This window comes from Neofelis nebulosa, chromosome 1 (assembly GCF_028018385.1).
Source record: "Neofelis nebulosa isolate mNeoNeb1 chromosome 1, mNeoNeb1.pri, whole genome shotgun sequence".
Classification (NCBI taxonomy): Eukaryota; Metazoa; Chordata; class Mammalia; order Carnivora; family Felidae; genus Neofelis; species Neofelis nebulosa.
Window position 1 is genome coordinate 174,444,167 of NC_080782.1, and position 23,360 is coordinate 174,467,526.

A 23,360-nucleotide genomic window follows, 5' to 3' on the forward strand; every position below is an offset into this window, starting at 1 on the left:
CTTTTTAAAAAGTGCTTTAAGAGAAAATTTTAAGTCATTACCCCAAATAAAAAACTGGTATCGTTTGCTATAAATAGCAGGTAACCACAAAACTAAACACATTAAGAACAGAACTATGTTATTAAATTTTTAAAAATAAAATGGAATGCTAGTAAAGATAATTATTTTATGAAAATGCATACTTGAAAATATTCTCCCTAATGAGAGCGAGACTTTATGTTGATTTAGCAATAAAAGGATTTTTGGCCCAATGCCACTTAGTTTAAAACGAAATGAGGTTCTAAATCAATGTGATGACCTCATTTTACCAATTTGATGATAACCAGTACTGAGCGTTTCAATTTAGAGGGCAAAAGATCTTTAACTTCCACCTTTAGTAGAGCTGGTTATTGATAATTCCTAGTGAAAATGATGTACTTTCATTCCAAAGATCCATTTGAATATTCATCACCTTGGAAGGATACATAAGATGGAAGATGGCTTAAAAAATCCTTTTCAGACAATGTAGTATGTTGGAACTGTAGTATAAATTTACTGCAGGAACATAGATCTTGAGCAGGCCAATTTGAAAGATTTCTTTCATAGCAGAGGCATTTAGAGGCAAGAAAAAATTAGGTTAGATAATCACTGTTGGCTTAGCAAAAAATAAAACAAAATAAACCAAATGTCTGATTAGAATTCAGGCTGGGTTAACTAGGTAGGTGGGTAGTTTTTCAGAAGAGTTTTTTTTGTTTTGTTTTGTTTTTTTGAACTACATTAAAAAAAAAAATCTTTTTTTTTTTTTTTTTTTTTTTAGTAATCTCTGCACCCAACGTGTAATTCGAACTCACAACCCCCAGATGAAGAGTTGTGTACTACTTCCTGAGCCAGCCAGGTGCCCTTCTCAGAACTGTTCACCTGACCCATATCCATCAGAAAGCATAGGCTTTTCATCTGGAATGCTGATTTCCTTCCAGAGGGAGGTTATCAAATACAGGACAAAAAAGTCCTGTTGGGACCAAGTCTATGAATTTTTCTTTCACAAGGAAAACTCAATGGGGCCAGCTGAGGCACAAGAGTGAAAAGAGACTTTTCCCTGAATCATCTTTTAAATAAATCTTGAAGTTTGAACCAGGTACAGGTGGCCCTTTGTGTAAAAATAAGTTAAATAATTAAAAAAAAAAATTTAAGACTCCGCAGAATTTGAGCCTCTTCTCAAAATACCCATATGCCAACTGAGGAAGAGACCTTTATTTTTTTAAATAAGCAAACAGTGATTATCTACCCATTCCTTACTTATCCACTGCCATCTGCTTCAGAAAATGTCAAGGACCTTTTCATAAATAATTAAAATATTTCCAGCAAAATGTTCACCTGAGTTCAGAAGCAGAAAGCTCAGATTATCAGGTTTTCCAATCTTGGTTGGTTTTGGAGTAATTGATTAATTGGCGGCTGGTCTCCGGGACCTGGGTGTAGGTGTCATAGTAAAGCCACTACCCTGAACCACGTAAGCACTTGGGTTACATCATTCCATTGAACTGTCACCAGCACTCTCCACCGCACAAAATTAGAGAAGCCTTTGGAGCATCCAAGAGCAACAATTCAGAAACCATGTCATCTATTCTAGTTAGATCAGATAAAGGCCAGGTTGAGATGTTTGCAATGAAAACAGGCCCAGGCAAGAAGCAAATGGTCTAGTACAACAAAGTAGAGAGGGGGATGAGGGAGACAGCACCTTACCTGCAGGTCTAAGCAGTTTTCATAACAGCAGAAGTCCGTGGGTCCAGGGCTCCCTTCTCAGAAGGGAATGGGGTTCGGGCTGCTCGGTACTTGGGGAGGCAGGGCTGTGGGGGACCGTGGATCAGAGCCGGAAGCAGGCCCTGCTGCCTGGCCCCCAGCCTTGCACACCTCTGGGAATGACTTGTCTGAGCTGGCCTCTGCACTGGGATCGCACAGGCCATCTAGGGAAGCAAGTAGCTTTGGGGTGAGTGGGATCCCTGAAGGCTGTTGCAGGGCCTCCCACTCACTGTCTTTGGTGGCAGAGATCTGGAAGCTTCCATCTCGGGAGGGAAGGGGCGATCTCTATTGTGAATCAGAAAGTACCCCCCCTTAGTATCTTCACAGGGGTACTGGGTGGCTGCTGGTTAAGGGTCCAACTCTTGATTTCCGCTCAGGTCATGATGACACAGCCATGAGATAGAGCCCCACGTCAGGCTCTGGGGCTGACAGCTTGGAGCCTGCTTGGGATACTCTCCCTCTGTGTCCTTCCCCTGCTTGCTTTCTCTCAGAGTAAACTTTTTTAGAAAAGGCCCCTCACTTAGTATCTTCAAAGGCAAAGTTCATTGTGCCTCGGAGTCCTTTCCAACTGCTATCCAGAAAAGCCATCCCTCTCTAAAGAGACAATTGTAATTGCAATCCATTTTTAGGTCTCCATACTAGTGTTGGCTATTTTGTATTTTTAGTCTCTTTAAACACCATCTACAATGTGACTTCCTGGTCTTACGACTTACTGATCTTTTATATAGTAGTGGTAACCTTTTCTCTTGAGACAATTCAGGAACACTAAAAATTGACAGGTTGTGTTTTTCTCTCAAAATAGAGTGCGAGCGGGGTGGGGGGTGGAGAATCCCAAGCAGGCTCTGCACTGACCCATGCAGGGTTCAGACTCACGAACCATTAAATCATGACCTGAGCTGAAACCAAGAGTTGGTACGAAGCTCAACTGACTGAGCCACTCAGGTGCCCCTTTAATAAACTTTAAATATTTTTATTAAAAATTTTCAAAAATATTTTTGAGACAATGTGAGCGGGGGAGGGGCAGGGAGAGGGGGAGACAGATTCCAAAGCAGGCTCAAGGCTCTGAGCTGGCAGCACAGAGCCCAACATGGGGCTCAACTTCATGAACTTTGAGATTGGACGCAACCAACTAAGCCACCTAGATGCCCCATAAACCTTAAATATTTTTAAAGCACAAAGTGCAATATGGCCACAATCCTGTATTTTCCCCACTACTTGCAGTCAAAGGGTGTTTGTTATAAAGGCCAAATTTTAGACCTATGCAAGACGTGTCAGCTGAAGCCGAAAGGAGTTTAGTAAAGTCTGGGAGTGTGAAATTAAGTGGTAAGGGGCAGTCATGTACACGTGGGACACACAGACACAAAAAGCTCACCTGCCCCACTAGGTTTCTACATATTGTGAAACAAGAGTTAGCTGCAGTTGGGGATTGGGACCAGGTTTCTAAAGGGGAAACAAATACTTCGGCATTTTTCACGGTCAACCAGATTGTGATTTACTGGCAATACTTCCCTTAGGAGTTGTGCTCGGTTGCGGGGAGAGGGTTTGGGGACCCGACAGGCTTTCTGTGCCCGGCTCCTTCACCCTCCAAGAGAGCACATGCTGGTCCGGTACTCTGGGCCATCTGTGACACAACCCTAGCACCAGCTCCACGGTGCCAGCAAGGCCAGGCAGAAAGCTTCAGCTCAGGGGTTTCTTCAGGGACCAGGAGTGGGCAGTTTAAGGCCACTGTGCACATCCCCTATTTGCAGTACTTGATATGTTAGTTCTCTTTCTTCCTATTCTACCTTCTACTTTTCCTTGTTATGTAACTGGGTGTCCCCCTACCTAAAGGCAGACGTTTTGCTCAGCACTTGCACTGAAGCTGGTCAGTGTTTGTTACACAGCTTAATAAAAGTGACCGCATTCTCGCTGGGAAGTACTACTCCACGTTCCATGGAGTAACTATGACGTAACTAGTTGTAAAAGCAGATACTGTCCAGATTTCTTTAATTCTACCTCTTCAAACGTGTACTCAAATAGCAAACCTGCACCGCTAGGCAGTCTCAGGTGCTTCTGGTGTTGTACTACCTCAGGCCTCACAACCATCCCGTGTGGTAGATCCGTCGACAGACTGTTTTACAAACGAATACTGAGGCACAGAAATGCAGGGGCTCTAGGAGGGCCTAGACTAGTAAGTAGTTGCAGCCAAAATGCGTGTGTGCTATTGCTCCCACTTTTGAGAAGGCGACTAAGACATAGGTTAATTTGTCCAAGGTGTCAATACATGTACAGTGAGACTTTTGAACCCAAGCAATGGTTCTCATCAGATGTCAGCAAGCCACGGCCAGCCTGTTTTTGTAGATTAAGGAGACACAGCCACACCCTCTCGTTTGGTATCGCCTATGGACCGTCTGGCGCTAGAATGGCAGCTAGGTAGTTTTAAGAGAGACCTTTGGGCCTGCAAAGCCTAAAATATTTTTTGTCCCTTAGAAAGTTTGCTGACCCCTGGTTTTCATCACTCAACACCATGATCTTTCTTTCAAGGTGTGCCTGAAAACATAGGGTGTGGTCAGGCTGCAATGAAAAACTTGGACATTTTCTACCCATCTGTCACAAAGTGTCCAGAGACAAAGGGGAACTAATTCCTTATCCACAGCAAACGGCGCAAGTCTTGATTTCCATCACAATCTGAATGACAGTCAAGGAGGACAGACTTATAGATTGAGGAAACAATGAAAGATCAGAATCACCAAGAAACATTTCAGAATCACTCTTCTGCCTTAACTAGAATTAAAGCATTTGGGAGATGTTTTGTATAAAATCCATACATACCACACCGCTTCTGGATTCAGTTTTTAGAAAGTAACAACTGAGCTATAATTTTATCTTCTAAGTGTTAGTATTTATCCATTCATATAAGCAATATAATCTGTATAGTCTAGGCAATGACTGTCTGGACTAAAGGTCTGTGTAAAAAAAAGAGGGGGTAAGGAGGGGGGTAAGCAAGTCTAGTCCAGAATGGTTTGTTACCCCTGCCCCTCTGCTTCAGAAGTTCAAGTGTTGGAAATGAAAATCCCAGCCTCCTCGTTGCAGTTGGTTCACACTCTTCTGAAACAGTGGTACTCCCACGTTTGGAACTAAGGAAATCAAAGACGGCAGCTTCTGGCCATCACTCCTTTGAGGCAAAGAGGAATAGGAGCAGTGATTTCTATGCAACAAGATGAAAGCCAAAAACCTGTTTTATCCAATACCTGTAGGCAGAATGAAGCCATACTAAATAAAACATTACCTTGCTGTGAGGGGCTTCCAAATTGCTTAAAATGCCTTAATAAAAATATAATGCTCACACCACTATTAATATGCACCCCCCTTATTTACTATGAGACCAGGTGCATCAAGAATGTTTATTTGCGTATTATTTAGTGATGGTTCGGTTAGTCAAACTACAACTCCAGAGTTATGATAAAGTTGCCTCCCATTACAGAAGTGTCAAATTAGCTTTAAGACAATTTTACTTTTCTTTAAATTTACAGCATTAAAAAAATACTCCAAATAAGTTTTGCTACAAATTTCTAATACTTGTGCAGGTAACTTAATCCTTTGTTACAAAATACCCAGAAAACGTAAGAGCCACGCACATGATTTTCCTCCAGAAATAGCTTGGATTCATAAATATACCATTGTTGGCCGACACGCAAGGCCACCAGGCAACTAAATTTGGTACAAAAGGAAAAAACATGAATTTCCATCTTGTGTAGATAAAATGAGGTATTAAAAATGTGTTCCCAGATAATTCCAAAGAACCGTTAGTTCATGAACATATTACAATTAGTTACGAGCCCTGGATTTCCGGATCATGGCACAGTAACAGCCTTTAATACCAACCTTTCCCTGATGAATGCGATTCAGTTTCAGTTGTTTCTCTATTTCTAGCCCGAGGATGGATCTGCACCCATTTACTTCTTTCAGGGATCTTACTGACTCTTCACTGGTCCATCTTCTGACTTTCCCATTAGTGTTTAAACCAGAAACTACGAGTCTCACCCGTAAGCACTTAGTACAGAGCTTTGCAGACACTAGATTCTCCAAAAACATGCAGCCATCTTCTGATCACACTTCCATTTCAACTTAGGCAGGCGCGCCACATTTTTAACATGTTTTAAGTGTTGTAATAATTTAAATTAAAAACAACAGCGAAACTGCTATTGCAATCAGTACACGATTCGGCCTTCCAAACTCTATTCTACATAAGAAAGCACAAAGGAGTTGTCTTGACACATTTTACTCCAACAGGAATACAGGGTATAAAGTAGTTCCAAGTGTTACCCACACACGTTACAAAACAGTCGAGTAGGTGCCCACTGAAAGCAATGATTGTGCTGGTGAAGTCATTCAATGCTGTTCTGCAGGATACTGAAGCTTCTGGGCTAACAATGTGCTGAAAGCTGAAAATATATTTGAAGGATATTTGCTACCAAGTGAACCATCTTAATTTTAACTCATTCTTTCTATTCCATTTCAGATTTAATTTTAATAAAGTAATGCAAATCACTTAAAGAAAAAATCTTTAATTTTAAATTCTGATCTATGCATAAAATTCATTTTTGTATCACGGTTAAATTTAGTACAAACTATAAAAGTGTTAACACTGAAGTTTCAACAGAAATCTATTAAGATCCCCTAGAAAAATTATGTAAAGAAACAACAGCAAGTCATTCACTGCTATGAGGTTAACACACAAGGAAAAAAATTTCATACATTTTACTGAATTTATCAGCAAATAATTTTAGGCATAATACTTATCATAAAAATAAAAGTCTGAAAGTTGTACGTGGCTCCCTATCAATTACAATTTGCAGTGAAAATACTAAGCCAGATCTTTTTTATCTCCCAGAACAACACTAGTTTAAAAAAACTATTGGTTGAAATTTGCAAACTTTAAAGGGATACCAGTTGTGAAGGAATAGGTATATAACTTAGCTTAAATTAAAGTGGAAGATGGTAAAAACTAAATGCACAAGGAAAATATTAGGGGAAAAAGAAAACCTTCGAAGACATAGTTGCTACTCTAAAAAAATATTAGCTTATTCTTATATTAAAAACATTAAATGAATCAAAGCCAGACAGTACTGAATTTCTACACAGATCTCTTTGTACTTCAATGTTGTTTATTGAGTGAATGAGACACTACTGCCAGACATGCCAACGACACTTCACATTCAAGGGCTGGAAGCTGGAGAGCTTTCCAGATTGAGTCACTGCATAAGCCTTTTGGGAAAAAACTGAAAGTGACATCAAATATGACATCTTCATGCTTGTTTTTGTCTTCAGCTTTTTTTTTTCTTCCAATTTTTAGATCTACTGGTTTGTTGGGTAGAAGGCTTCTTTCTACCCTACAAAAAGACTCACATCCAATTAAGAGAACACTAGGTGTATAGCAAATTGTTTTAGTACACATCTATACTGAATAACTGATCTTAAAGCTGTTTTGTCTTAAATTTCCTTAAGTCTAATGAGAAAAATTAATTTTCCTTCCCTTTCACCTTCACGTGGGTGGCTTATACCAATAGAAAAATACTCTTCAGTGCTGCTGTAGGGCTTACAGGGAACCTCTTCAGTGGTACCATAGAAATCCTTTCAAACCCCACTCTGAAACCCAGTGCTTCTCTTCCTGCTGTTGTGGCTTTGCAGAAGAATGGCCTACACAACACAACTCTACCGTTCTCTTTTGCTCAAAAACAAAACAAAGAAACCTAAACAAAAGGGTAAACGTTTATTTGGAGTTAGTTTTCTGGTGGTGATATTAAGGCCCTTCAAGCAGAGTTCAGGAGCTCCTGTATGGCTGCCTGCTGCTCGGGACTGAGCTGTGCTATGCACTCAGTCCACAATCCTCCAGAAGTCTAGGAAAAAACAATTTCAAACATTTAGATTCAGTGAAATGGTCATTTAGAAGTATTTTACTAATCATCATTAGGTAGACTATAATAATGCCAAATACTTTCTGTCGAGGTAGTTTGAGGAGTGCCATCATAAAAGCAAGAAATCTATGCATTTCTTTAAAGTTCATTTCACTCACACTGTTTTCTTCATCCAATCTAACCTGAAAAGCTATATTAGATAGAGGACACAGTCAACTAAACAACACAAAGGAATAAGGAGCATAATTCACTTAAAAAACTTTGGTAGCTGACAGCTTATTTACTATTAAAATCTCATCTTTTTTTCTTCACAGACAATGCAAAAAAAACCTTCTACAGGAATATGCGCTAAGCACCAAGTGGAAGGTTCGAAGTATCTCAAGTTTAAGACAAACATTTTAGTACTGATAAAAGATGAGAACATATAGACAGAGTATACATTAAGTAATCTGAAGGCTGGAGACAAGAGAATATAAAAATGAAACTTCCTTTGCTCATTGGGTACCTATTTTTTTCCTTGTAGAAAACAAAACAAAACAAAACAAAACAAAACAAAACAAAACAAAACAAAACATCTCCCCAAGAAACTGTTTTATTTCCGCAAAACAGCTTACCTGTACTTGGCGGACTACATTAGCCAGACGTTTGGCACAAGGATCTTCATGTTTAATTGCCTCATGCATTTCTCCTTCTGCAATTATACTGAATATTTTGGGCAGATTGGTATTGTTGGGGCCAAGAACGATTGGATGATTACTGACCAAAGAGAAGAAAGCCATTATAAATGAAAATTAAGGAAAAATTACGCAAGCACTCATATTTTCCTATATCCTTCCCCTAATATGGAATTCTGCTATAGGATCTTTATAAAATGATTATGCATTCATTAAAATCAAATTCAGTGGCAGGAAAACCAGCTAATTTTATTTATTAGCTCTTCAGTGTTTTCCCATGTAAATTAAGAAAAATACTTGGCTCATCTCTCAGGTTAGTTTCAAGGGCCAAACAATAAATAGGACGTTCTAAGTGCCTTCTAAATAACTTGTGACTTATTAAAAAAAAAACAAAACAAAACAACAGAGCTATTACTAAGAATAGCAGTTTCTTATATGGCAAAATGATTTCCAAATAAATGTGAAGTTCAAAAGGATTTATGGGCATTTTAAGAGTAAGCCAGGGGGTGTCTGGGTGGCTCAGTCGGTTGAGTGTCCGACTTTGGCTCAGGTCATGATCTCGTGGTTTGTGAGTTCGAGCCCCATATTGGGTTCTGTGCTGACAGCTGGGAGCCTGGAGCCTGCTTCCGATTCTGTGTCTCCCTCTCTCTCTGCCCCTCCCCAACTCATTCTCTCTTTCTCCCTCTCTAATAAAAAAAGAAAAAAAAAAAAAGAAAAAAAAAAAGAGTAAGCCAGGAAATAAACGTCAGGCAAGTTTAATGGAAAGAAACATAACAGTGTATTTAACTAGGATTCCAGTCTTTGTCATTAAGAGAATTTCACAACAGTCCTTTCCAAGGGAGATGATCAAAGAGCATGATGGAGAAGTGGTCACTTCAAAGGCAGTAGTAGATAAGGAGTGTGCAGTCTCCACCAGGGTTAGCACATCCCTTAATGACAGTTCTCAGTGGGAACACACAAATACACTTGTGTGAACCTGAACTTAAACAGATATGAAGGAATATGTCACTGGCCTATTTCTACAAATTCCAGATGAGTGGTTGTAGCCCTTGGAGTTATTCATGAATAAAAGCAGTAATTAGTAGTGACAGAGCCTCGATCTGATTAACATTTAGGAGAACTTGGACTTAGAAAAACACACCACAGAACATGCCTTTGATTTGATAGCTTCTGTAGCCTCCAGGTTGTTGCAATTCTTAGATATACTCATGGACACAAAAGAGCATTAATAATGCCAGAGCCCAGGGCCAGATCTTGATTACCCAACTGGAATACTTTCCTTATACCACTGATTCTTGAATCCAAAAACCATGGTGCTAATGATACTTTGATCTCATTATACTAACACATGATACATGTCAATTCTACTTCTGTAAAGTGGGGATTAAAAAAAAAATATAAAGCCAAATAAATAAACAATAGATAAATGACGTGACATTTTGGTGACATAAACGGGCAACAACATTAAAAGGGAAACTTTTTTTTTTTTTTTTAAGTAGACTCCAATGCCAAGTGTGGAGCCCAGTGTGGAGCTCAAACTCATGACCCTGAGAGGGGACCCAAGCTGAGAGCAAGAGTCAGATGCCTGGGGCACCTGGCCAGCTCAGTCAGTTGAGCATCTGACTTTGGCTCGGGTCATAACCTCATGGTTTGTGAATTCGAGCTCCATATCGGGCTTTGTGCTGACAGCACGGAGCGTGCTTTGGATTCTCTCTCTGCCCCTCCCCTGCTTGCATGTGCACGCACTCTCTCTCACAAACAAACAAACATTAAAATTTTGAGAAAGAGTGACAGAGCGTGAATGGGGGAGGGAAGACAGAAGGAGACACAGCATCCAAAGCAGGCTCCAGGCTCTGAGCTGTCAGCACAGAACTGACACGGGGCTCGAGCTCCCGAACTTTGAGATCATGACCTAAGTGGAAGTTGAACACTTAATCAACTGAGCCATCCAGGCACCGCTATGAACGGTTAGAAAAAAAAAAAAAAAAAAAAAAAAGAGTTGGGTGTTTAACCTGAGCCACGCAGACACCCCTGAAAGAGAATCTTCTTAAAACATTATGTTCTATAATGCCTCATCTGTTGAATTCCATAAAGAACAAGTCAAACTAGATCTAACTGTAAGGCAGCGTTAACTGTGATACGGTTTTAAAGACAACATTATTAGAAACCTATACATCTGGGGGGCTGTGCACAGGAAACACTGTTTAGAGAGGAAGAAAGTGAGGTCTATTTGTCCTTTTTCTTACCTTTCGATCAAGTCACACAGATAATTGAAAGTCTGAACAGCTTCTTCTTTATCCTCATGAAGTGGAAGCCAAGACAACCAGTGAGGCAGGACTTCTTCCACGTTCACACAGTCAGGCTTGAACTTCATAATCTTCCCCACTGCTGAGATGCAGTTCTCTGTGGCATTGACGTTTTCTTTGGTCTTAGAATCAGCAGACTGAATAACTCTTACCAGCAGTGGAAGTGCTTCTAAAATAAGCAATTGCAAAAAGGTCAGTTTTTTAAAACCTCACATTTTCATGCAAAGTCAGTATTTTTTATATAAATATTTCTTTTTATCTTCGGTCCAGTTATCGATTGTAGTGAAGAATTATTGAAGTTTCCAGCCCGTTTTGTTTTCTTGGCTGCAGAGCCAGACCTAAGAAGGAAAGGAGGATTGCCCCGGCATGGGCCGGAGCATCAGTGCTCCACTAACTGGGAGCCCAAGAGGTCGGCAGACTCAACATTCAATTCCCGATCATCTCAGGGTACTTCAAGCTTTTAAAAGCCTCCAGCTGTATTCCTGCGCTGGCTTTACAGGGACCCCCATATGTTTTAAAAGTCCTATGCCGCAGCTGGGGTGTACCTCCCAAGCCCAAAATGAACTCTATTCTGGAGGATGGGGGTAGGGAGGCTCTGATTCCACTCAGATTTCATTTCCATATCTCCGAGAATAAAGACGGTCAATTTGTGTATGTTATAGGTGAGACGTTTGAAAAAGGGAAGAACAACACAGCAGAAATAGCTATATAATGTTTGGGGATGTGGAAAAGAGAACGAGAGCGCGATAAAAGGGATGCCTGGGACCGAGCAGAAGAAAGTACCTGTACAGAAAGGCCGGTAGTTCTCTCCACCGTACTGTGCCATGACACCCAGGCCATACGCAGCTGCTTGCCTCACTTCGGGGCTGCTGTCGCACACATATTGGAGCATCGGCCTTAAAAAATATTCTGCGTATTTAAAAGAGGCTGGACTACAGTGTTCTATGACATCATCAAAGATGCACAATCCCCATTGTCTGTCTGGCCATGGTCTATGTGGACACTATAAAAGAGATAATCTTTTAAGCTCTGAATACTGGAGTACACGAAGAACGTTAAAAAAAAATTCACTATAGGCTATCATGTAAGTGATAAGCTTACATGGATATTCCAGATACAGGCAACGAAAAACACAGTAATAATCACTTCTTGTGAATCCTCAAATTACAACACAGATTTAAGGAAGTACAGGTTTAAAAGACTTTGTATGATTTTTTTATAAAATCCCACAATTTGGTATCAGCATAAACCGGAAGAACCAACAGCAGCAACAATGTGGGTACATTTAATTCACAAAAAAGACAATGATAATGCTGTATTTAAAGAACAACAATAAAAGTTATGAAGATGTTAACTTTATATATCCACTCAACAGGCTAAGTCCTATGTGCCTAAGTTTTTAAAAAAAACGTGCTGCACTACTAAATACAAGATTAAAAGCCAAAGTGAGACAAATTTCTATTGATTGCTTTTCATGTGTATTTTAAAGACTGAATACATAAGGCCATCATCCAGAATCTATGATTGCTGGCTGTATGTAACAAGGATTTTAAGGGAGTCCTCTAGGGTCCACTGAAAAAAACTAATTATGTTGATAACTGAGCAGTGCACGGATAACCTGAAATAATGAAAAGTCATTTGTATGTCTTTGGAATGCATTCTGATTTAACTGAACTATGGAAAACCTAATTAGCAAACTTCTAGCATGTATCAAATGAGAAAATATCAAGGGCAATGCAATAAACCTGATAAAATCATGGAAACTCTTTAGGATTTCTAAGGTCTATTTTAACCTAGAAGTGGGTTTTCAAGTGCTGCACTGAAACAATCCCAGGTCAACTATCTAAAATAACGGTCAAAGAGAGGTAACACTTACAATTAGGTTGACAATTAATGGGAGCAGCTGTTCAAACCATGGTAACACCTTTTCCTTGTAGCTACTGAATATTGAGTGTAAAATGTCTGACACTTTGGTCAGAATATAAACATCGTTATCATCCTAAAAACAAAAACACACACAACACCCATATGTATCAAAAGGCATCTCCACTATTACTGCTAACAGTAACATTCATTTACAAAAATCTAGGAAATGCAGAAATTAAACTACTCATCACCTCTACACCTACGTAAGGGCACCTCTACGGCCGGGTGTCACGCCTCCCACCTGCCGACAGAAAGAGAAGTGCGGCCAGTACTGCACTTCCTCCAAAGACTTTCCTTGGAACATACTTACATTTCAAATTCTGAAACAGAAGTGTTTTTACTTCAGTAGTATTTTTTGCTTTCTGCAAGAATGTTTCTAATTTTGGAGCATCTGGGTGGAGAGATGTGGGGTCAGTTAACTGACAACACCTCATCCCTGGGAGCAATTTGTGTGTGTCAGCATGGGAGCACCCTGCACAGAAAGGGATGGACCACGCACGGGAGCACCCCACACAGAAAGGGGATGAGCCGTGTGCGGGAGCACCCCGCACAGAAAAGGGACGAGCCACGCTTGGGAGCACCCTGCACAGAAAGGGGATGAGTTGTGCACAGGAGCACCCGCACAGAAAGGGGATGACCCGCGCACGGGAGCACTGGTCCACCAGGATGGCTACGTGCCACATCCTGGAACCTAAATATGCAGCTGAAATACATCTGATGGCATCAAGTGGTTTGATGAGGAGAGAGCTGAACAAAGCAACGTAGAAGACTTATTTCAACCACTGCATGTGTATTATTTATAAGGAAATTCTCACTATCCTGTGATCTGGTAGAAAGACAGCTGTTGTTACAAAAAGATCTGGCCTCAAGCCCTAGACTCGCGGCAGTGTGTGGCTTTAGACAGTCATTTAACACCTGATTTTGAGTCCACTAATCTTTAAAACAGTGAATACGCCAGCCAATAAAAATTTGCTGAGAGGCATATATAAAAGAAACACTAGGTGAACTTAGAAGTGCTGTCATGTGGGAGGTATTGCAGCAAAAACACTCACACAGCATCCAAAACACAAATCAGCTAACTTCAATTACTTATTCTCTAGATTAGTAAATGAAATACATGTCAGATTCTTCCGCTAAAAATTACCGATAATTACATCAGAATGACAAGTCACAAATGAATTAGAAACTTAAGCATTTAAAAATGTTCCAGATGCAAATGATCATATAAATTAAGTTCTGAAGGGAATAATTTACCTCATCTTGTAGTGACTCTTCCACCTGTTCATCATAGTCTTCATCTTGTCTTTTAACTAAAACACACCCAAATAAATGTCTTTTTAAACGGTCGCCAAAACGGTCAAGGATTACATTCAGAAATAAAAGCGTGGAGAACTTACCTTGCCGTAATTCTTGATTTTTAAAATGTTCTTCGAGTTTAGCTTTCAATATGCCTCCCAATTCTTCAAAATGTTCATTATTAAGGCATCCATCTCCCATTACTTCAATGCACTAATGATGAAATTGAGGAAAGAAAGCAACCCATGAGATTTAAGTGTTTTAAGAGTCAAAAGTTCTGTTAAGAATAACACGGAAGCATGAGAAAAATTAACATAACTCAGCACGGTCGAAGACTAACTTAGATTAAATGAGTAGATTACACTTGCTTGGTGTATGTTCGTTACAATGACAGTACTTCAAAGAAAATAATTTAAAAAATATTTTTATTTTGAACATGTCCTGAGCAGATCTTAAATGCCAGGCATTACTGCTAGGAGCTGACATCTCAAAGATGGAGCAGACTATCCAGTTTCTGAGGAGCTCAATTACCACACACACACGCTCTACACAAACACAGTGGGGAGAAAGGACAAGGGGGTGCTGGGAGGGCACTACAGGCCGAGGAAATCACATGCACAAAGGCCCAGGGGGGCCTCCTTTGTTAAAATAGAAGAAATGTGAACTGTAAGAGTGTAAATGGGGACAAATGAAAGGTAATGAAGAACTTTTAAACCAAACTGTGGAGCAGACCATGGAGCCGTGAACAATGGGGGTGACCAGGAATATTGGGAAGAGGAGTGCAAGTATCGAGGAAGTTCATGCCTGAGAAAAGGAGAATGAACTGGGAGTGAAAGAAAGGAGAGAGACATCGGGAGCAGACCAAAGGAGGCGATCTCAGCACAGAGAAGACATAAGGGAAAATGAAGAGCAGAGGCATCTAGGAGAGAATAGGACAGAAAGTAGGTGTGAGCTGGAGATGAGCCAAGATTCTGCAGTTGGATTATTAGGTAAATGACGGTGGCAACTTATCAAGACTGGACTAAAACGTTAAAATAAGAAAGAAACATTTTCAGTAAATAAAAAAAAATCACTTGTTATAAGATCGAATTTTATTTATTTTTAGCAAGACTAATATATGAACATACAACCTTATACATACTTTTAAGAGAAGAATATTTACCTTTGCAAAAGAATGCATTATTTCTGAGAGGACATCTGAGTCTGGTTCTGTGCCAATGGCCTTGATTAGAGCATCACACATAAAATGCCACATCTGTGTGAGATACTCAGGACCACGAACTCTCGCACATTCCAGGAGAAGAGGCATGGATTCTGCTGCCGCCACTCGAACACGTTTTATTGTTAAGGAAACGTAATCAATACTTTCAGACACACTTAGTGTAATTCCTCTCCTTGAAAGATTGTTCTCTCATTCTGCTTACGTAAATGTTAAAGTGTTCACCGAGTGCCAGTCACATGGCCAGATTATCTGAGAATGCTATCCAGGAGCTTGTGTTAAATATATCGTGTGTATAAAAACAGACATCTCCCTGGCCATATGACTTATCCCTGTCTTTTCTGTCACCTACAATACAGCAGTGAGTCTCAAATGTGACCTGCAAACACAGAAATGATTGTAAAAGGTTCTGGGACCCTTAGAGCATATCTTAGTATGTTCTCATCCCCAAACTTATGCAATATATATTTCTAATGGGAAGCCTGGTGGGGGGATGGCACTCAGTTGGTAAGTGTCTGACTCTTGGTTTTGGCTCAGGTCATGATCTCACAGTTTTGAGTGTGAGCCCCATGTCAGGCTCCACACTGACAGCGTGGAGCCTGCTTGGCATTTTCTCTCTCCCTCTTTCTATACCCACGCCCCCTCCGCCCCCACCGCTCATTCTCTCAAAATAAACCAACTTTAAAAAAGAAAATTTAAAAAAATGTTACTAATAAATGCAACCAAAGCTATATTTCTCCTGGGAACACTAATTAAGTTCTCCTGTCAGAGCCTTTTCAGTTTCAATGAAGACCAAGCTGTCCCTCCCTATCTAGTGTCAGTTGTGACATCAGGTCGTGAGACTTCCCTTTGTCCTCTCTCATCATGGTAAGTTTCTCTTGGGCAAAAGCCATCTTCTGTAAAGGATACCACTACAGGATACTGCATGAGGAACTAAGACAAAGGGGCTCTGGAGTCAGGAAGATCTGAGTTTGGGTCTGGGCTCAACCACTCTGTTGGGCTGTCCCTTTTTTTAAACCCATCTACGAAATTGTGTGTGTGTGTGTTAAGGCCTAAAAATGTTTCCATGTATTAATTACGACAATCATGTTAGGAAGGAAAACATTTAACATGCAGATTTATCAAGAAAGGTTTCTCCAAGGTGACACCCACATTTGAAATGTAGGACTAGGCCACAGAAAGTTATCAGCGGGTCTCTTAACCTATTAAGAAAACTCTTAGTTTCAGGGCACCCGGGTTGCTCAGTCGGTTAAGTGTCCGACTTCGGCTCAGGTCATGATCTCACCGTTCGTGAGTTCGAGCCCCGTGTGGGGCCTGTGCTGACAGCTCAGAGCCTAGAGCCTGCTTCAGATTCTGTGCTTCCCTCTCTCTCTGCCCCTCCCCCTCTCGTGCTGTCTCTCAAAAAAGGAACATTGAAAAAAAAATTATAAAAAAGTCTTAGCTTAACACCAACAGATATTTGAGAAAAGTTCTTATATACAACTACAAACATTTGCTAAAAATATCAATCCTTAAAATCTTTCCAGTGGTTCACAGAAAAAGCTGTCAACTAGAAAATAGGTAACATTTTCTTCTTGTTTTTGGCACAAACAAAAACCATGACACTAAAGCACCTGCAAAAAATGTAGTTTACAATCTTAAATTAGTTAGTGCAAACAATCAATCACAGTGAAGCACACATCAGTTAACACAAAGTCAAACACTCAAGCTACAATTTAACTAATTCTAGAAATGTTTTGCATTCAAAAATTATAGGATATCATCATGGAAATAAAATTTCAGTAGAGGGACCATCAGTTTGACAACTTGTTCAGTGTATTCCACAAAGCCTTCCTTTAACTCTTTAGCATAGCAAACCTGAAACCAAAGTATCAGAAATCAAGATCCATGTTAGTTTTTAGGTACTAACATTTATTAAATAGCAGAATTGTAAGGACCACAGAATGCTGCACCCTGACTGGAAGTACACTTAGAGCTGCATGCAGGACTGTGACAAGTATCTGGGAAATACAAATATAAATGTAGAAAAAGCTGTACAAAGGGAAAGGGCCTTGGCGTGACTGCAGTATACGCTGTCATTCAAAGACCGGAACACCCCACGTTTTTAGTGTTGTGTGTGGGAGAATGGTGCAAAAGTTTCAGCACTCTGAGGTACTTCAAGCAAAATATATCATTGAAGAAAAATACTTTAAAAAGATATAAAAAACCCGAACACTTAATTGTAGCGTATCACTGTGTAAATCTGCAAATAGGCTTATGTTATTTTGTAATAAAAAAATCATTTCATCAGTGAAACAGAAAAATAATGCTGCTTTAAAAATAATTGTTTCTCGGGGCGCCTGGGTGGCGCAGTCGGTTAAGCGTCCGACTTCAGCCAGGTCACGATCTCGCGGTCCGTGAGTTCGAGCCCCGCATCAGGCTCTGGGCCGATGGCTCGGAGCCTGGAGCCTGTTTCAGATTCTGTGTCTCCCTCTCTCTCTGCCCCTCCCCCGTTCATGCTCTGTCTCTCTCTGTCCCAAAAAAATTAAAAAAAAAAAAAAAAACAAAAACGTTGAGAAAAAAAAAAATAATTGTTTCTCGGGGTGCTTGAGTGGCTCAGTCGGTTAAGTAGCTGACTCTTGGTTTTGGCTCAGGTCACCATCTCATGGTTCGTGGGACTGAGTGAGCCCTGTGTCATGCTGTCAGCACGGAGCCTGCTTGGGATTCTCTCTCTCTGCTCTTCCCCTGCTCGCGTGCTCTCTCTCAAACTAAACAAACTTAAAAAAAAAAAAAAAAAGTTTCTTTACTTTCTTCCACATTAAAAGATTTGATAATTTTGTTTAGAGATGTTACATTTACATTTACTCTCTAGTTGAAAGATACCACAAAAATCCAAAATGTCTATGAATTATATTATAGGCATAAATGTTTACAATATATAGTAAGTACTGATGATAAAAATAAGTTCAAGAAATACAAGTTTAAATGAACTGGTAAATACAACAATGTTTTATTAATGCAAGATAAAATTTAAGTTATTAACTTTTATTTGGGCTTACTCATCTGCTAAGTTTGTAATATACCATAATTTCTTAATTCTACCTTTAAGAAAAATAGATTATTGTCCCTGTCTGTAACACATGCTCATAAAGGGGAAGGGGAGGGAAAAAACCAAACAAAAAAACAACCTCAAAGAGAACTTGCACACAAGACCTCATAACACTGCAAGAGGTAATTACTGTAAACATTTTGATGTCCCTACCATGTTTATATTTTTTGTATGACTGACATCATACCAGTTATATTTTCAGTAGCATGAGCACATTTCTGTTCATTCATTCATTCAAAAAATATTCCTTGGTCATCTTATCTACTATACACTAAGCACAGAACAGACAAAAATCCTTGCCCCAACATAGCTTTGTATCAGCTGGGTACAATAATTATTATCTTCCTGATAACAGGCATTCAGGCTTTTCATTTTTGTTGTTGTTATTAGAAACAGCAGTGATCATGAAGTTTACCTACATGATTTCTTTATCCAGAAGTGGAAATGTTGGGTCAAAATGTTTCTACATTTTATTTTTTAAAGAATATATTCCTGCTCTTCAAATAATTTCTTTAACATCTATGGGAGGCACTCCTCTGAAATGTGTGTATGAATGTGTTCTAAGAACTCGTCAACTGAAGTCTGATAAACACTATACGCACTCACCAGCATCTGACAAGCAGTGGACTTTTCTTCCAGTCCTGCAGTTTTAATACCAAAACTTTGCTGATCTCCAAGGTTCACAAACTCCCATCCGTCATCATCACTCATGTTTTCCATGTCTTGGGCTATTAACAAGGAAGAAAACAAATTCACGTTAAAAATAATCACGGGGAGGAATTTTACAACTGTTATGTCTTCATGAAGACACCTACTATCTAAAAGGGCTACTTCAGGCTTAATTGAAGCGGTCTTCATTAAAGGCCCCATAACCACTGGAAGGTACTGCTGAAATTCTTTTCCAAGAATTTTGCACATTCTGGCCCATGCTGAGATCATGTAAGAGATCTGGGGAAAAAAATTAAAATTGATTTCAAAACAATGGTAAATAGACAATCACAAAGAAGCCATTTCCCTATTTCATACAAACAATGTTTCATTTCACATTCATAGCCCTTCAAGCAGAAAGTACATTTCCTAGGGTCATATACTTAAAACATTCGGAAACAAAATCACTGTGAGCCTTTGCCCTGGGATAGAGAGAGCAGGTGAGGGAAAAGAGGAACACCAGGACTGTGTCTTATTTTTTTCTTACTTTCAAGAAGCAATATATAATTTTCTCTAATAGCATCTGAGTCACATATATAAAATCTACTTACCATTTTAACTCCTAGGCCCTATATTTTTTGAAGACAAGAACATATTTTATCTGACTGTATCTTTACTGCCTAGCATTCCATTCATTAAACATTTATTAACACCAGAGAGAACATCCCTTTCTCCTAGCTGTTTCAATTTTCTGTGTAAGTGGCTGGGTGTTTTTAAGACACCTCTTCTACTACTGTGTTTACATAGTCTGAATCACCTGCAAACCATCAACAGAGGATCTAGTTCTAATTCATCATCCCTGTAACCCAGAAAGTGAGTTGATTTTTACTAATATATCTCACGTGCGTATACACACATATTCTCCACACCTACTCTAAAACAAACACCCCCCCCCCACACACACAAAAGAAAAAACAATCTAAGTTCATAGGAAATAATGATAGCATGGCCGTGTAAAGTCCAAATGTAACCCAGCAATTATTTATGGAGTCGCTGTTATTCATTAGGCATCATGAATACTATTAGGACCATGACACACACACACAATTTACAACACTGTGTCATAAGGACCCACTATCAAGACTTATACTGGCCTTGAAATATGAGCTGGGATTAGTCAGGCTGCATGGGGCAGGGGTGAAATGAATGTGTGCTCATGGGCAGAAAGAAAAAAGCAGAGCAGGTTTGTGGGAAGTCATGTGGCAATGACAGGGCCGAGAGATGTCCAAATGGAGATGTCTAGTAAGCGGGGGGATCAATGAACCCTGAATTGAGAGAAAGATCTGGCAGTTACAGCACACGGAGGAAAACTGAAGCCATGGTGTGGATGACACTGCTCAGGAGGGAAGAGGGCCTAGGACAGAACCCTAAGAGCATAAAAATACCCAAAAAACCAAAAACCAAAAGCCAGAGTCAGGGGAGAGAGCAGCCAGAGCAGACTGAGAAAAAGATGGCATGAGAAGTAGAAGGAAAGCCAGTGAAGAACATCTCTGCAACCAGGGACTATCTCAAGAAAACTATCACTCAATTTCTTTTTTTGAGTACTTTTAACTTTATACTAGATGTACATCTAGGCCAACATGTGAAAGCTGCTTTACCTGGGGATCATCATCTTCCATATCGCTAAAGTCCGTCTGGGTCTTCAACAAGAGCTGCATCACATCTGATGCATCTTGCATGAACTGGAAGAAAATATTTGGGAAAATCAACACCGGTGTTTCTCGTGGCTACAGAACAGAGAGGTGCTCACCACTACCCAATTTTGGTTCTTGTATAATAACACAACTTTCCAAAAGAAAATCTATTACATTTCCCACATGGGTCATAACCCCTTAGACAAAAGTATCACACTGAAAAATTTTCATCTATGTTGCACACACCTAGTGCTCTTTCTAGAAAAATAGATTCTCCAGTGAAGGTCAGAGTGAACTGCAGTATAAAGGAATTTCTAATGATATCAAGTTTTGGTCTATAGTTTATGTATTTCCAGCAGTAAAAAGATAATCCAAATCCAGAAAGAAAACTTTGGATTGCTCCCTAGAAGTATAGGATTTTCAGGTAACTCTGTGTAGTTCTGCCAATCCCCACTGTATAAACAGGCAGTGTTTCAGAGACAGTTTGAAAATCAGACAGAGTAGGAACATGAAAACATTGTATTGATTAGGTTCTCAGTATCTCACAGAAAATAATTTCTAAGGTAAAGTTAACACTGGTGCTGGTTTTGGAGGAGACCAACTGGAGAGGTTCTACTGTTGGTAGTTCTGAGAATTAGAGCGCAAGAGGTCAATGACAGGGGGGACTTCATTTGGATCAGCTTTGAGACTCTGATATGCTGGCTGGAAGACAAATACATCTGCCAATGGTCCTTGCTAATTATTTTCTGCAGAGCTATATGTATAGAGATTTCTCTTAGGACACCTGATGGTTTTTGGATTAACAAGAAAGCAAACGGAATGTTACCAAGTACGTGTTTAAATGAGTGAAGCTAAACATATGGATCTTGAACTCCACACGCCTCCCAGTAGACTGTACATGTGGTAGGAAGAGGAGGAGATTTCAAGAGCATAAATGAATTAAGAAAAAAACCTTAATATTAATGCTGAAAAAATGAATTTCTATATAAAGCTAGAATTACAGGAGAGTAAGATAATGGAAAAAAAACAAGTATCCGGAAAACCATTTAGCAGAAGGAAAAGGCCTCTAAGTACCTCCCTCAATGCCTCCACAGCCAAACTACAGACAGTAAATTCAGCCTTCTACAAATCACTTACTTTTTCCTTCCCAACGGCTAGACCAATGAGGCTGATGCACTCAATAGTTTTTCCTCTGAGAAGTCGGAGTTCCTTCTGAACTGCGTTCTCGACGATGTGCTTTAGTGATGGCATAAATAAGTCATAGTAGGGGACAAATTTTTCCTCTGCGGTATCTGCAACTGATGCGATAGATGTCACAACTTGTTCCAGAACTAACTTGGTGCCTTTCTGAATCAACTAGGAGAAGGAAGACACACAAAATAAATCATGCAAACGAGAAACTGGAAGAAATACCTGCTCCGAGTTCTCACAGGCTTCTCTGAGACAGCCAGCGGAGACCACCCTCCAGCAGCCCGAGTGGAGACCGTAGGTTCCGGAGCAAATTAAAGAATCCCTGCGGAACTACTGATGTGGGATCTCCTCTCTCTTCTGTTAATGGAATGCTCCTTACTCAGGTCTGCCTTAACTCCAAGCAACCAATTCTCAAGCACAAATCTGATTCCTTTTCCAATTTTTGTATCCCAGCTTGACACCCGTATTTCTCGGTCCTTTTACCTCACTGACTCCCACTACTTACCGTACACTCTGTGCCGTCCTACCATGCATGAGAGAATCCCCTTCATGGTCCATTCCTTTATCTTCTCATGTGACTCTCCCCAGAAGGTAGCACTAATGACCCCATCAGAGCCAGAGCTTTTTAGCCAACTATTTCACTGTCTTGGTGAAACACATGAGCTCCCCTTTCTCCTGCATTCAAGACCTACAGGTTCTCTGACCTGGCTAGTAACAAACACTGGGTACTTGCAGCGGGGCTCATGCTGTCACCTGGTAACATTTTCTAACCCTTGAGGATTCACAGGAGTACCTGACCCAGGGACTATTCCAGATTTGTTTCATTTCCCCCCAATCAACTCCAGCCACTCTGAGCAGAGTTCTTCCCCCTGCACGACCACTTCCACTGCCCCATAAGAGGGTAATTTACTCCCTTCTTCTGCATCTGCTCCACGTTTCAGGTCTTGACTGCTTCTGATCTCCAAGGAACGTTGTTCCTCATCAGCTACCTTCTCTTTGCACAACTTTTGCTCACATACTTTAACTTCTTCCCCAGGCCATCTTAACAATTCCTTCTTTTAGTCTTTAAAAAATCTGACCTGTTGCCTCTTTGGAGTAAGGGGATGCAATTGAAACTCTATTTACACTTCAGCCCTCTACCCAAACACACTTGTAAAGTCACGTTTGATCCTTCCGTTCCTGATTTAACCAACAAACTCATCTGCCTTCAACTGGGGTCTACCCGTCTTCAGATTCACTCCTGTTCCTTCCTGGTCTGCTGTCACCGGACACTGAACACCGGAACACCTGTCATATTTCAAAAGCCCCTTTCTTCGCCTTCGGAGACACTGTATCTTGTCTCCACCCCGTTCTCCTTTAGAACATGACGTGAAGTGTGGTTTACTAACTCTTCCTGGTTCATAACGAATTGATGTGTGGGAATTGAGTTAGTAACGTTAGAAACTTTACTTTTATAGCAATTTGACAGTAACTTTGTGTCTGCTAAACACAGGAGTTTTCTTAACAGGTTTTTATTTGTCCTTTTTATTCATTTCACGACAAACTGAGCCTGAATCTTTGCCTTTCTCACTTGCATCCTCTCCTCACACACTGCTATACTAACATAACTGAGTCTCTTAGGTTCTATTTCTTATTTAAGCTATCA

At 40.1% G+C, this 23,360-nt stretch overlaps 1 protein-coding gene across 1 annotated transcript in view; it reads right to left on the reverse strand.

Moving 5' to 3' along the window:
- Nucleotides 1–7,509: 7,509 nt before the first annotated feature.
- Nucleotides 7,510–23,360, reverse strand: part of IPO5 (importin 5) — a 56,570-nt gene continuing 40,719 nt past the window's right edge. The window contains exons 16-28 of the mRNA XM_058681548.1: nucleotides 21,662–21,880; nucleotides 20,489–20,572; nucleotides 18,998–19,130; nucleotides 18,789–18,910; nucleotides 16,855–16,951; nucleotides 15,038–15,210; nucleotides 13,977–14,088; nucleotides 13,834–13,889; nucleotides 12,530–12,652; nucleotides 11,437–11,656; nucleotides 10,594–10,822; nucleotides 8,288–8,429; nucleotides 7,510–7,655 (exon numbers count right to left, since the gene is read on the reverse strand). Of these exons, the coding sequence (XP_058537531.1) occupies nucleotides 7,569–7,655; nucleotides 8,288–8,429; nucleotides 10,594–10,822; nucleotides 11,437–11,656; nucleotides 12,530–12,652; nucleotides 13,834–13,889; nucleotides 13,977–14,088; nucleotides 15,038–15,210; nucleotides 16,855–16,951; nucleotides 18,789–18,910; nucleotides 18,998–19,130; nucleotides 20,489–20,572; nucleotides 21,662–21,880 (1,797 nt within the window). The 3' untranslated portion in view covers nucleotides 7,510–7,568. The remainder of the gene's footprint in view (nucleotides 7,656–8,287; nucleotides 8,430–10,593; nucleotides 10,823–11,436; nucleotides 11,657–12,529; nucleotides 12,653–13,833; nucleotides 13,890–13,976; nucleotides 14,089–15,037; nucleotides 15,211–16,854; nucleotides 16,952–18,788; nucleotides 18,911–18,997; nucleotides 19,131–20,488; nucleotides 20,573–21,661; nucleotides 21,881–23,360) is intronic.